The sequence below is a fragment of the Sturnira hondurensis genome, unplaced genomic scaffold (assembly GCF_014824575.4).
Source record: "Sturnira hondurensis isolate 20B ecotype Veracruz unplaced genomic scaffold, ASM1482457v3 Scaffold0005563, whole genome shotgun sequence".
Taxonomy (NCBI): Eukaryota; Metazoa; Chordata; class Mammalia; order Chiroptera; family Phyllostomidae; genus Sturnira; species Sturnira hondurensis.
The window spans coordinates 80,302-94,310 of NW_028078194.1; the positions used below are offsets into that span (position 1 = coordinate 80,302).

At 34.7% G+C, this 14,009-nt stretch overlaps 1 protein-coding gene across 3 annotated transcripts in view; it reads left to right on the forward strand.

Moving 5' to 3' along the window:
- MINPP1 (multiple inositol-polyphosphate phosphatase 1) overlaps nucleotides 1-13,686 on the forward strand; it is a 36,161-nt gene extending 22,475 nt beyond the window's left edge. For 2 of the 3 annotated variants that reach the window (XM_037047276.1, XM_037047277.1), the window contains exon 5: nucleotides 10,486-13,686. In XM_037047276.1, the coding sequence (XP_036903171.1) occupies nucleotides 10,486-10,882 (397 nt within the window). In that variant the 3' untranslated portion in view covers nucleotides 10,883-13,686. The remainder of the gene's footprint in view (nucleotides 1-10,485) is intronic. The other variant, XM_037047278.1, reaches the window with a different exon arrangement.
- Nucleotides 13,687-14,009: the final 323 nt, after the last annotated feature.

Below are 14,009 nucleotides of genomic sequence, written 5' to 3' on the forward strand. Positions count from 1 at the left end.
TGGAATTTCTAGGGAGTCATTAATTTTGACTATGAGGAATTGTTAAAGAGTATTAAACAGGCAGGTAGTCCCAGATGTGTGCTGGTTCCTGGATGTGATCTTAAGATGAAACATACCAAGTTGAGGTTAGCCTGTTTACAGTAATGTAGTAGATTACCTGCTGGGAGGGGTTACTTGTTTCTATGTTAAAATTAAATTTCATTTTTTAGCTTATTTTCTTATAATTTGCTTATCTTACCTACAAGTGAAGTAGAAGGGAAAATGCAACTGATTGAGTACTTCATTGTGTTAGGTAGTAACTGATTCTTTTTTTATAGACTTAGAAGTTAGTAATAGAGTAAATGTCATGCATGGCTTATGGAATCAGATGCAATGTAATGTACTTGGCAGATGCTTGGATTTGGGTTCAGTCCTAGTTCTTTATTGATGCTGCAGATTCCTCACTTCTAAAAAGGGGACTGTCTCATCTGCCTCACAGGTCGTGATAATGAAGAGAGTTTAAGTCTGCTAAAGCCGACTTAGTATAAAGTGATATACAAATATGGTATTGTTCTTGTATTGGGTTGGCCAAAAAGTTCATTTATTTTTTCCATACAGTGGCTCTAGTTGTGCTTAGTTGTTTTTAACTCCACACAAAACAATTTTGTTAGATTATATTGTGACATCTGTCATTTATTTCAGCATGCATTTTTTAAAAAACTACCAAAATTGGTGAATTTTTGTGCAGCCATTTTAATATTGAAGATGGAAAAAGATATGCAACATTTGCAGTGCATTATGCTTTATTATTTCAAGAAAGGTGAAAATGCAGCTGAAATGAAAAATAATTTTTTCAGTATATGGAGAAGGTGCTGTGACTGATCAAACGTGTCAAAAGTGGTTTGCGAAATTTCTTGATACTATTGACATTTTGGCCAAATAATTCTTTGCTGTGGGGCTGTCTTATGCATTGGAAGATGTTTAGCAGCATCCTGGCCTCTACCCACTAGAAGCCAATAGAGGGAAATAATGGACATACCTAAAATATCCAGATTAATAAAGTTATTGGTAAAAATGAAAAATGTGTCTTTTATGGAAAAAACATATGGACTTTTTGGTCAACTCAATATATGAGTTCTTTGGCTGAAACATTTTCTTAATGTCTCAAGACATTTGTACACCTCCCCCCATAATTATTCAACTTACAGAAACAAGTACTGTGAATAGAAACAAGTAATTTGTAGGACATCCTCTCTTCAAATTTTCATGGTCTATGGCTCATTTATTAAACTAATTGCCTTTTCATTCCCAAGATGGAGAAAATCTTTATTCCTTTTGAAGACTACTCATTTGTTGTGAATTAAAAATAAGATTCCTTCAACAATATTTTAAAAACCTACTATTATACATGTCAGGCAATGTTTTTAGGAGCTGGATACAGTGATAAGTAAGAAAAAGCCGTTGCACTTGTGACTCCTACAATCTACAGAAAATAGAAATATGTATAAAAGCTATGGGTCATGGTTTAACTGTTTATGTAAGATTATGAAGCAATATAAAACGTTGAAGAACAGAGAGTTTGACCTTGTAAGACAGGAAATCATTTGGGGCACATCCTCCTTTCCTGAGGGAGGAGAGTTAGCAGTGATTTTGGAGAAACTGGCAGGTGCTTTTCCGGGTCTGCTTATCTCTGTACTAAAAGGCTGATTAGGGTTTTTAAAAAATGTATTTAGTTGAATCAAAATTAAATCTTATTAAATAGATAAAGGGAAGAAAGTATACTTAGAGACTTCTACCAGATTTCTCTCCAAAAAACAGATTGAAGCCAGTTTTATGAGCAGTACCAAAATTAAGAGTACTTCTGAAGAAAACCAACATATGCTTGGCAAGGAGAGAATACTAGGGTTTTAAAAAAATTAAAAGACTTTGTTTTCTAGAGTGGTAGGTTCAGAACAAAATTGGGTGGAAGTTACAGAGTCCCAGATACCACCCCCTCTTCCACATGCACAGCCCTCCCACATTAATATCACCCACCAGTGTGATAGAATAATATTTTAATAGAGTATTTTATCTTTGTATTTTATCAGATCTATTCATCAAAATGTTAACTTTTTGTCATCACTCTTAAAATCTTTTTTTAAATTTGGATTTAGAGTTTATAAGTATGTTTATACCTGTGTGTATATCAACAATATTTTGTCATTAATGTTGTTTAAGGAAATATTTTTTACTTAATTCTAGAGTTGCCAGGCCACGTTTTGTCTTCTTCATCTCTCCACTCTATGTTGAGGTTATACAAATACACAGGTTGTTTTTTGGTTTTTGTTTTAAAGATTTTATTTATTTTTAGAGAGGGGAAGGGAATGGGAGAGAAACATCAATGTGTGGGTGCCTCTAGAGCACCCCCTACTGAAGACCTGGCCCACAACCCAGGCATGTGCCCTGTCTGAGAATTGAACCAGTGACCCTTTGGTTCACAGGCCAGCACTCAGTCCACTGAGCCACACCAGCCAGGGCTGTTATCTCTTTATATCAACATTAAATCGGAGATTATCTTCAGTATTTCTGAATACTTTTCAACTTAATTTTAAAGGCATGATTTACTTCACAGAAAAAGTGAAGATTGCAAATAATGTTAATTTACAAGTATCAACATTTTGGTTAAATATAACTAGCCCTCCAGATTTGGGGTCCTTCTCTCTTACTAGTCTTTTATTTTCCTTCTTAAACCATCATTACAGTGATGGCATTAAGCTTAAAACAAGTACACTTGTATTTAACCACCTATTGCTACTTAAGCAGCTGTGATTAGAAAAACAGAATTTAATAGAGAAATAAGATATATCTGGACTTTACTCCACTTTCTCTTCCTCATTATCTCTGTTAATATATGTTTATCCTGCTTTTTCAAAGTAAGTTTTATATTCTGGAATATAATTGCAGAAGATCTCATGAGATCTTCTGTTTTGGGGGGATACTCTCAGACACCAAAATTAATTGCCATAAATATGTGTTATTGTCATGAAATAATTCATTATCTTTTTCTACCTTTTCATTGGCTGTCAAATATGGTATTTCCAGATTCCACTGAATAAGGGTATGGCTTTTTAAGGTTATGTAGTTCCATATTTTAACATAAGGTGGCAGCATTGAAATAAATCCATACAATAGCAATATTTTGGTTAATTAGCCCATCGTAATGGGAGAGCTTTGTCTCTTAAAGTTCCTAGAAACGTATGCAGATTCTAAGTCCTCAGAACCTATTCTTGCTCATTTTTTTGTTAATTTTCTGAAGTCAGTGTTCCACAGAGTTTTAACTCGTACCAGGAGTCTCTTTTAGTGCTAGTTATTGAAAGGTAACTGGCAAAATGAAGTAAAAGTTCATATAACTAGAGTTTGTACTCCTAATTCAGATTCAAATGTCCAGCTACCTTTGGAAAGAACTTTTTGCCTCTCAGTAGACTGTAGGTCTCTGAGACCTGGAAGTTTGTTTATGTCACTGCTCTCCCTCTCAGTACCTAAGAACAAGCATGGGGTGCAGGGGGTGCTCAATGTATACTGAAGGAACATCCACCATCTTTATTTTTGTAGTCCTTATTTTAGTCAATACCCCCATCATCCTTCCAGGCATCGAAGCCACAAACCTTTGCATCATTTTTATCGTCTCCTTCATTGTATACATCTACTTATCATATTGTGGTTTTTTGTTCAGTTTCCAGTTTTATGTCAATTTCTTCCACTTTTCTTCACCCACCACTGCTACCACCTCAATTCACATTAGCTAGTATCTTCTCTCTCCTAGATTAGCACCTGCCTAAGTGCTTTCCTGATTTCAATGTTGCTCCCATTCCACTCCAGGACAACTTATGCAGGCAATAAAGGGTGTACAGAAGGTGAATACATTTAATGTATTGTCTCAGAAAACACATGTCTAGTGTGGAGGATGTTTGTGAAACAGCGCTAAAACAAAAAAGTGCTGAAGGACAATTAATTTGAACTGTGGAATTTGGTAAAGGTTTCATGGGAGAGAGGACTCTTCGAGATTGGTAAGTGAAAACTTCTTTCAGTAACCTCAGAGTATCAGCCCTTAGTACTTGTTTTGACTTTTTAAAAAATAGCTTTATTGACTTATGACTGATCTAAACAGGACATATTTCACCTTTATATGGACATATGCATATCATTTCTCTTAAATAATACCTGGAGAGATGGATTCGCTGACTCATAAGTAGGTATATGTTTAACTTTTTAAGAAACTGTCAAACTCTTCCCATCAGTGTATGAGAGTTCTAGTTATTCTCCATCCTAGCCAACCCTTGGTACAGTAGGTCTTTTTTAATTTTAGCCATTATAAGGGATGTTTAGTATTACCTCGTTTGGTTTTAGTTTGCATTTCCCTAAAGATAGTGATATTAAGCATCTTTTCATGTATTTACTTACCATCTGTATGTTTACTTTGATGTTCCCATTCAAATCTTTTGCCATTTTTAAAATCGGGTTGTTTATCATTTTTCTTGTCGTAAGAGTCATATATGTTTTGTAGGTACAAGTCCTTTGTAAGATTTATGCTCTACAAATATATTCACCTAGTTTGGTGATTTGCTCTTTTGTGTTTGGAATGTCTTTTATGGGATGATCTTGCCCCACTATTGAGGCAATTTTTTCCTGAGCATCTATTTGGTATACAACCTATTTTGAAGTTTTCCTAAGTTTGTCTTGTGGGAACACAAACTATTCCTGGACCCATGTTAGCTTTGGGAAATTTTTCAGCTGTTTCTTTTTAATGTTTTTTTTTCCCTGGGTAGGGCTAGTTTTCTCCCATGCATGTGCTGATGGTTACTAGCTGAAGACTTGAGGGAAATCCCTGGAGATCTGTCTTCTCTAGTACCCTATCCTGAGAATTCCAGCTACATGAATCCTCGGTCCTATCTCATCTGCTCATGGAAAATTGCCGTGCTCTGTTTGGGCTCCCTTCCCTGTGCTGCGGTCTGGAAACTCTAGGCAGCAGTCTGGGGCACTTGTGGGGTCACCTCATTTGCCTTCCCTGGCTCTTACTCTGACCATTGTTAAATGTGTGAAAATTTCTGTTTCATATATTTTGTCTGGCGTTACAGTAGTTCAAGACAGGAAGGTAAATCTGGTCCCAGTTATTCCATCTTGAATGGAAGCAGAAGTTATTTCTGTGTATGTTTGCTTGAGAAAAAAACTTTATGCTTGAATCACTCGAGTTCTACATTTGTGTCAAGCTGTCAAACATGCTTTTCCAGATGCCTCATTGAAGCTGATATTTCAGTCAGATATATAAGATTAAATTTTTTTTCCTGGTAATTTTCTTCCCAGGGCATCTCAGATCTTTGGCAATTTGTGTTACTTATTTGTGTACTTACATAAGTATGGGGATTATATGGATCTTGTTTAAAAACACACTTTATGTAACATTAGTTGAGTGTGAATACAGGAATTAAGAGCTTAGAAAGGTGAGTACATTAAAGGGAGAAACATGCAATAATTGGTTGTTTTCTGGTTGAGCTTTATGAAGTACTTTTTGGGGGTGTTTTACCTATTTTGAATATACACGTAGTCATCAACCCTTATATAACAACATAATTTTAGACTTCAAATTAAATTTCATTTTTAATTAAAGATTTAACAAAATTTCCTTACCAACTTACATAAGTAAAAGAGGGCTGTAATTTGGAGAACTGCATTCTTATCTTGCTGGATGCAGTTAGGCAATTAACTTGTCTTACTTTTTTAGAAAAATGAAATGAAAGGGTTTACCCTGATCCATGTGGCTTAGATGGTTGGGTGTCATTTCGCAAAGCAAAAGGTCGTTGGTTTGATTCCCAGTCAGGGCACATGCCTGGATTAAGGGTTTACAAGAGGCAACCAGTCAATGTTACTTTTCCACATCAATATTTTTCTCCCACTCTTTTTCCCTCCATTCTCCTTTCTCTGATATAGATAGATAGATAGATAGATAGATAGATAGAATCTTAAAAAAATAAAATGAAAGGGTTTGACCAGATCACAGCCCTAACACATTGATTCCAACTGTGTATTTCTATATGTATATTCATATAGATTATTTGTTTTCTTATATTTATATTAATACTTTAAATTTTCTAGAATCTTAGAGTTTTGTACAAGATGACCCCAAAATGCTTATGACATGTAATTGTTCATTGTTTTTTGTTTGTTTTTTAAAGCTAAATTATGCCTTTTTAAAAGTGGCTTTGTCACTTCTCAGACAATGTGACATACCAAGTTATTTATAAGGCATTTTTTAAAGATTTTATTTTATTTATCTTTAGAGGGGAAGAGAAGGAGAGAAACATCAATGTATGGTTGCCTCTCATGAGTCCCCTGCTGGGAACTGGCCTGCAACCCAGGCTTGTGCCCCGACTGGGAATCGAACCGCGATTGTGTGGTTTGCAGGCCCGTGCTCAATCCACTGAGCTGCACCAGCCAGGGCTTATAAGGCATTTTTAGCAGAGGGAGAGAGCAGAGTTAAAGGTGTCCCATTCCTCACCTTTGTATTTCTTGTTCTTTGGGAGATTATTCTGCTAAGAGTTTTACAAAAAGAATGATCATTGCAAGTGGGGGATATCAGTTAATTTGAGAAATGTGACCAGTAGAAGTCCATATTTATTGATGGATCAAAATATGGAGTCAGAATACAGAAGAAACAGGAAGATTGAAGGAAAATAGGGAAGTTCAAAGTAGATTTGTAGAGCGTCTGATTTATTCTTAATTTGATGTTAACTATATAAATATAAAATGTAAATTTCATTAATCTTTTTAAACATTTTATATATAGGACTGATTAGGATAAAATTATTAGAATTCTCTGAAATACATGTGGTGCAGGAGATGTCAACCAACGTGGGACATAATTGTGGGTGTACTGTACCTTAGGATGTCAGATTGTAATGTAATACAGAGCACAGGGATTCTTGGGATGTAGAGAGTCTGAATTCCCAAAACTGTATTCAAGTGTTTATGGGTATATATTTCTCTTGGATGAAGTCCCATTCCTTTAGTCATATTTTCAAATGGCTTTCTGTCCCCCAACATTAAAAACTACAGTTGCTGTAGGTATTGAATATGCCTCATTATTGATTGTCTTGGCAGCTCCTCCTTTAAAATGTATTTACATCTTCCTGCCAAGAGACTGTGTTCCTTTGTTAAAAATAAAACACTTGGTCCTTTCTGTACGGCATCTTGAACCTCACAACTCTGTTTATTAAATAGTCATGACAGAGCCACAGGGGACCATGGATAGGAGGGAATATAGCAATCGTATCCTCTCAACAATCTTCTGACAAAAGTATGTGCAGTGGCCTTATGTTGGAATCAAATAAAGTAACTTTTTACATTCTTTGCCCTTGTCCTCCCATACATTGTGTTTTCTTTCATTTTTACCCCAAATCCCTTCCTGCTCCCTCATTCAGACTTACACATATCCTTACCCATTAGGTATTACCAGTATTTTGGGCTTAATCATAGAACAGCTTTGCTTTGAAGAAGCTTGTGAATGAAACCTAGAAAAGTACTCATGCCATCCTTGAGACTTGGGTATAGTTAATCAAGGACAATCAGGGGGTTAGGTTCTTTCAAATAGCAATTGGGTTTACACTGACTATTGGAAATCAGTGCCTAGCAGGTGTATAACAACTTCAAAGATTCACTCTCTGTTGTGAAATGGAACCAACTCAACAGAAATTACTGATTTACTTTACAGAAACCTGGCACATATCTTTAATGATCTTTGATGAAAATTGGACTATCAATAAATACTCTTACATATTTGCTTCGACATCTTTAGAGTTAACAAAAACAAACAAGAAATCCTCAACCTTTTAGCCCCCACTAATTGAAGGTATCGAAGTCCACAGTTTTGGTGTCCAGGTATAATTTAGAATAGAAATGGTTTTCTTCCATTTAAACTTCCATGCTGCTTAACTTTGTAAAGGAAAATTGAAATGTAAGTCATGTAAAAAGGGAAAACAGGTGTAGGCACCAGCAGCTGTTTAAGAGGAATTATTATTAACTCTTTGGAATAAAAATATGCTCTTTTTGGTCACATATACTCCCATGGCAGTAGTTTTTTTGGTTTTTGTTTATTTAATAAACTCTTCTTTACATCAGTTTTAGGTTCTAGCAAAATTGAGCAGAAAGTACAAAGAGGTCCCATAATTTCCTTTCACCCCCCTCTTACTGATGACATCTACACCACAGTAGTACATTTGTTGTAATTGATAATCCTGCACCAAAGCATCATTATCACCAAAGTCCATAGTTGCATTAGGGTTCACTTTTGGTGTTGTACATTCTCTGGGTTTGGACAAATGTATAATGGCATGTATCCACCTTTGTAGTATTGTGCAGAATAGTTTCACTGCCCTAAAAATCCTCTATTCTCTGTCTATTCAGCCTTCCCTCTCCCCTAAACCCTGGCAACCACTGATCTTTCTACTGTCTTCATAGTTTTGCCATTTCAGGATGTCATATAGTTGGAATCATACACTATGTAGCCTTTTCAGGTTGGCATTTTTTACATAGTAACATGCATTGAAGTTTCCTCCATATCTTTTTGTGCTTGATAGCTCATTTCTTTTTAGCACTGAATAATATTTTATTGTCTGAATATACCACCATTTATTTACCCATTCACCTACTAAAGGGCATCTTGGTTGCATCTAGGTTTTGACAATTACGGGAAGAAGCTTCTATAAACATCCATATTCAGGTTTTTGTGTAGACATAAGTTTTTAATTCCTTTGCATAAATATCAAGGAGTGCAATTGCTGATCATGTGGTAAGAGTATGTCTAGTTTTGTAAGAAACCATCATACTGACTTTCAGAGTGGCTGTATCATTTTGCATTCACACCAGCAGTGAAATCCTGTTGTTAGCGGTCCAGAGTTTAATATGTGGTGATGTTTGCAATTCTCTAATGATGTCGGATGTGGAGCAGCTTTTCATATACTTATTTGCTATCTGTATGTCTTCCTTGGTGAGCTTTCCAGGTCTTTTACTCATTGTTTAATTGGGTTGTTTCTTATTGTTGAGTCTTAAGAGGTTTTTTTTAACATATTTTAAATAATAGTCTTTTGACAGTTGTGTCTTTTGCAAATATTTTCTCACATTTTGTGACTTGTCTTCTCTTGACACTGATGAAGATTAGCTTACCAATTACTTATGTTATTGATCATGCATTTGGTGTTGTCCTAAAAGTCATTGCTATACATACCTAAGGCTATCTAGGTTTTCTTCTTTGTTACCTTCTAGGAGTTTCATTGCATTGAGTTTTACAGTTAGGACTATGATCCTTTCTGAGTTAATTTTTGTGGAAAGTCTAAGATCTATGTCTAAATTCTTTTTTTGGCATGTCTAGTGGTCCAGCATCATTTGGTAAACACTCTTTGCTCTATCACTCCTGTATTGCCATTGCCTCTGTGTCATAATTATGAGTTAGATGCTTCACTCCTACTTTCTTAAGGAGCCTTAAAGAAGATTGCTTTATTATATTCTAGTTGTAACACTTGAACCACTAAGGATTACTAAGTTGAATTTCAGCTTGTAAAATAGAATAGTGAAGAAAAACAGTTGTTTGAGACAAGTGATTTATAGTCAGAGCTGTTAGTTAATGGAAATACTTTTGAGTTAATGCAAAAAATACTTAATATTCTTTTAGATCTTGTAATTTATTTAAAAGAATGCTAAATTCTGCTTTTTACACTTAAAACCCAACCTACACATTCAGTGAATTCTGAATTTTTTCGTGAAATGCAAAAATTAAGAAGAGGGAAGTTTTTCTTAATTGTATAAAACATTGATTTTTAGGGTGGTTCCTAGCTTTAATGTTACTGTCTCATGGCCAGAGGACTTGAACTGCAAACCAGTATTTTTTTTTACTACTTGTTTTTCTTCAACTTGTATCATTATTAAATTCTATTATATTTACATTGTTGCAGTGGTATTGGCTTTGACTTGCATGTATTCAGTGCATAAATGGATCATGCAGGTAATAAATGACTCATCCTATGTTGGACAATGTGGAGTGACATATGTCCTGTGTAAGAGGTACATATCTTCTATGGAGGGTAACCTTTATTCCTGTTGCGATGATTATTGCCTTACGGGAATATATGTTGTCAGATGTCTCAGTTTCTCAAGAGAAGCCAAAATCTGGATTTTTAAGGATCTGAAGTCTCCCAATATTTAAATACTGACAAATAATATAAAATTGAAAAATGTTTATGCAGGTCAAATCAAATAAAGCTATGGTCTGAATGGTACTGCTTTGTAACGTCAGACTGAAGGAGATGCTCCTTGGAAGTAAGTAGAGGTGTTAGATACTTTAGATCACCTAATTAATTTATACCAGTTAAGAAGAGAGGCTTATAGTCACCTGTTGTTTAGAAAGTTGTAAACTGCTTCTACATATAGATAATATGTTCTATGACATAAATACATTTTTTTCTTTATTTCTCATTTAAGGTCTCAGCCAGTTACCTCTCCAGTCATCCTTCAGTTTGGTCATGCAGAGACCCTTCTTCCACTGCTTTCTCTCATGGGCTACTTCAAAGACAAGGAACCCCTAACAGCTTACAATTACAAGGAACAAATGCATCGGAAGTTCCGAAGTGGTCACATTGTACCCTATGCCTCAAACCTGATATTTGTGCTTTACCATTGTAAAAATGCCAAGACTCCTAAAGAAGAATTCCAAGTGCAGATGTTATTGAATGAAAAGGTGTTACCATTGGCTCACTCTCAAGAAACTGTTTCTTTGTATGATGATCTGAAGAACCATTATAAGGACATCCTTCAGAGTTGTCATACCAGTGAAGAATGTGAATTACCAAAGGTGAACAACACATCTGATGAGCTATGAAGACTGGAGAACACTTTTAATTCATCAGGATTGTATAGGGAGTGATTACATGCTTGGAATAAGTGGGCAGTGCCTGGATACAGAAAGCTTTTACATTACATTTCTGTGTTTTCATAGAAAAACATTGAGTTTCTTTTTGAGTCTGGATGCGGAAATATAAGAAACAATTCTTCACTGGAACATTCTTCTTAAGGGGAAAAATCTATTCAAAGAAGTAGCTGGTACTGCAAATGTTTACAGAAATTAAATACTTCCTATTTATATAAGAAATCTCACACTGAGAATATGTTTTCAAAATAATGCTTTAAAGTGCTGGAATAACAAAAATATATCAGTTGGATGATCCACAACTTGACTGAACTGAGTCTAGGAACTTTACCAGTTGTGTTGGCAATTCTCTCTTTTTTCCTCAAGTAGCACATTTTTGGTATTTTCTTTCTTAATCAGAAGTATTGTGATACACTGGGCGTACCATTTTGGAAGAAAGCTAACATCTCACTGCTTGAGAATTTGAAACAATATTAAGAAAGTCTGATTTAAAAGGACGTTTTCACTGAAGGAAGAAATAACGTATAATAAAATAAATAGTTTGTTAATAGTGTTTATAAAGTATTTCAACACCTTTTCAGTAATTCCTTTTAACCTACTAAGTTCTGCAAGGCCATTCTTTAATTATTATTATACCTGTTTTACATATATAATGATGGAAGGACAAAGAGGACCATAAACAATGTCGGATAGATGGAATCAAAGTTGCTTCAACCCCTTTCTTAACAGTTTTTAACATTCTGTTACTTTGCTTCTGTTTTTCTATTTTGTGATTGTGTGAAATATTTTTGGTTGCTGAATTTCTTTTTAATTCTATTGTTTTTTAAATAAAGATTTTATTCTGGCTGGCTTAGTTTCACAAATATGAACTCATTTCAAAAAAACAGTTCTGCCTTGACTGATGTGGCTCAGTCAACCTGGCGTGGTCCTGCAAACTGAAAGGTCGCCTGTTGGATTGCCAGTCAAAGCACATGTTTGGGTTGCTGGCCTGGTCCTAGGTTGGGGTGTGCAAGAGGCAGAGGATGGATGCTTCTCTTACTCTCTTTCTCCCTCCCCACCCCTTTCTCAAAAATAAATAATTAACATCTTTTTAAAAATAGTACTGAGTTCTGTCAAATACCATGGAAATGATTGCTATAATAGTAAACAGAATTCTTGGTCTTTTCTATTCCTTGTGTTGGTAAACAATCAGTAATTGATGATAAAGGGTTGGAATTTTAAGCAGCTTTGACTAAATCAGGCAATATAATGCAATTTTCTTCTAATGGAAATATTCTGAAGTTTTAACTTCTTAAAAAATAGAAAGCCAATCTAGAAAGTATCACAACTGCATATTGAAATAAAGGAAGATGCATAGATCATTGATCTTCAAATAAATAATGTCCATAAAGTAGGTGATTAACTGGTAAATCCTGTTGATTCATGAATATACTGTTGATTGTTTCTGCAAAAAAAAGCCTGATGGTTGCTTTTTCAAAGAAATTTATAAACAGGCAGATAAGAAGAAAATACTATAATGAACATCCATGCCCATTGTCCTGTTTTATCAAAATTAACATAATATTTGGTTTAGATCCCAATTAGAACATTTGAGGACTTTTGTATGCTTGCCGGATGCTATTGCCCTCACTCTCTACCTAGAGGTAACCAACAGCGCAACAGTCGGTAATCACCATTCCATTGCTAGCTTGACTTAAAACTTGTAGTAGTATTGTGGGAATTTTAAAATACTCTGTAAAAGGACATACCCTGCATATCCTTCTTGAATGAGTGATTTATTTTAGATGCTGTATTTGTTTTTCAGGATCTCTTGATTCTGATTGTCATGAATGAATGCTATCAATTCATCAATGCCTGTTGAGTACTTTTCAAGCACTAGACTCAGTCTTCGTGCCTATAACGTTGAGTGAACCTAGTTCTTTCAAGAGGGTTTTCTTAAAAAAAAGAAACCTTGGAACAAATGTGCTCGATGTCTGATGCATTAAATAATTTTGATTCATATACTTTTTATAGAATGTGAAAGTTTTATAGGAGTTCTTTAATTACATTGTTAAATAGAACCACATCTTTATAGTCATTGGTAAATAAAATAATTCAGGATGGAAGATGTGGTTCATTTTTGCTAATGTTACAGAAGTTGTGATATATTCTGGTGCTATTCTCATTTTGGAAATGCCTGAAACAAAAGAATGTCATGATGAAAATTAAAGGTCTTATTTAGGATAGGATATGTAAAAAGTTGAACATCAAAAATAATCTTTGGGTAAATAGTTCGTTCACAGTAGGTGACCATATTACCCAATTAAGCCAAAGTTTAAGTACTGTTTGATCTGACACTGTAGTCAATTAATAAATAGCCTATTGACATTAGCTATTTTTCTGTCTAATCTCCACCTTGATGTGTGCATTGTATTGTACTTGCTGGTTTTATAGTTATAATTTTGAAGTTTCTGCTCTCCAGCACATAATCATTCCCTTGTTACTGTTTTTGTTTGTAATCTTGATGTTAATTTTAACACTGACAGCAGAACTCAACTTTTATGATATCTTTACTTGAATGCTTTTCTTCTGTAAACAAAACTGATGCAGGCCCTTAAATTTTTGGAAGTTATAAACAGCTATACCAGAATATTTAAATATAAATTTTTGGAATGTATTTCTCTAAGATGGTGTTTCATGTGATTCATTCATTATCCTTGGAATTTTGACTGTGTTCTGCCAAATATAAGCTGAAAATAAATATTTGCATTGCCATATAATTTGCCTCTGCCTAACTCTTGAAACACTTCACAGATCGCTTAATTCTCGCCTAATCCTTCTCTCTTAAGCATTTTCCTTAAGCAGCTCAGCTCACTTTTAAGCACCTTCACATTACTCTATTCAGCTATTTTTAATTGGTGTGTTTGGGTGTTTTTGAGAAAATTTCACAGCAAGAAAACAGACATATCCTTCCAGTTCAAGGATGTGTAGTTTGAGCTTCAGGCCTGGCAATCTAGGAGGAGGTTAACTTGAAAACTTTGTTTCACTATCATTGCTGAAGTAATACATTTTAAGATAGGATTCTATTTTTTTCTAAAAC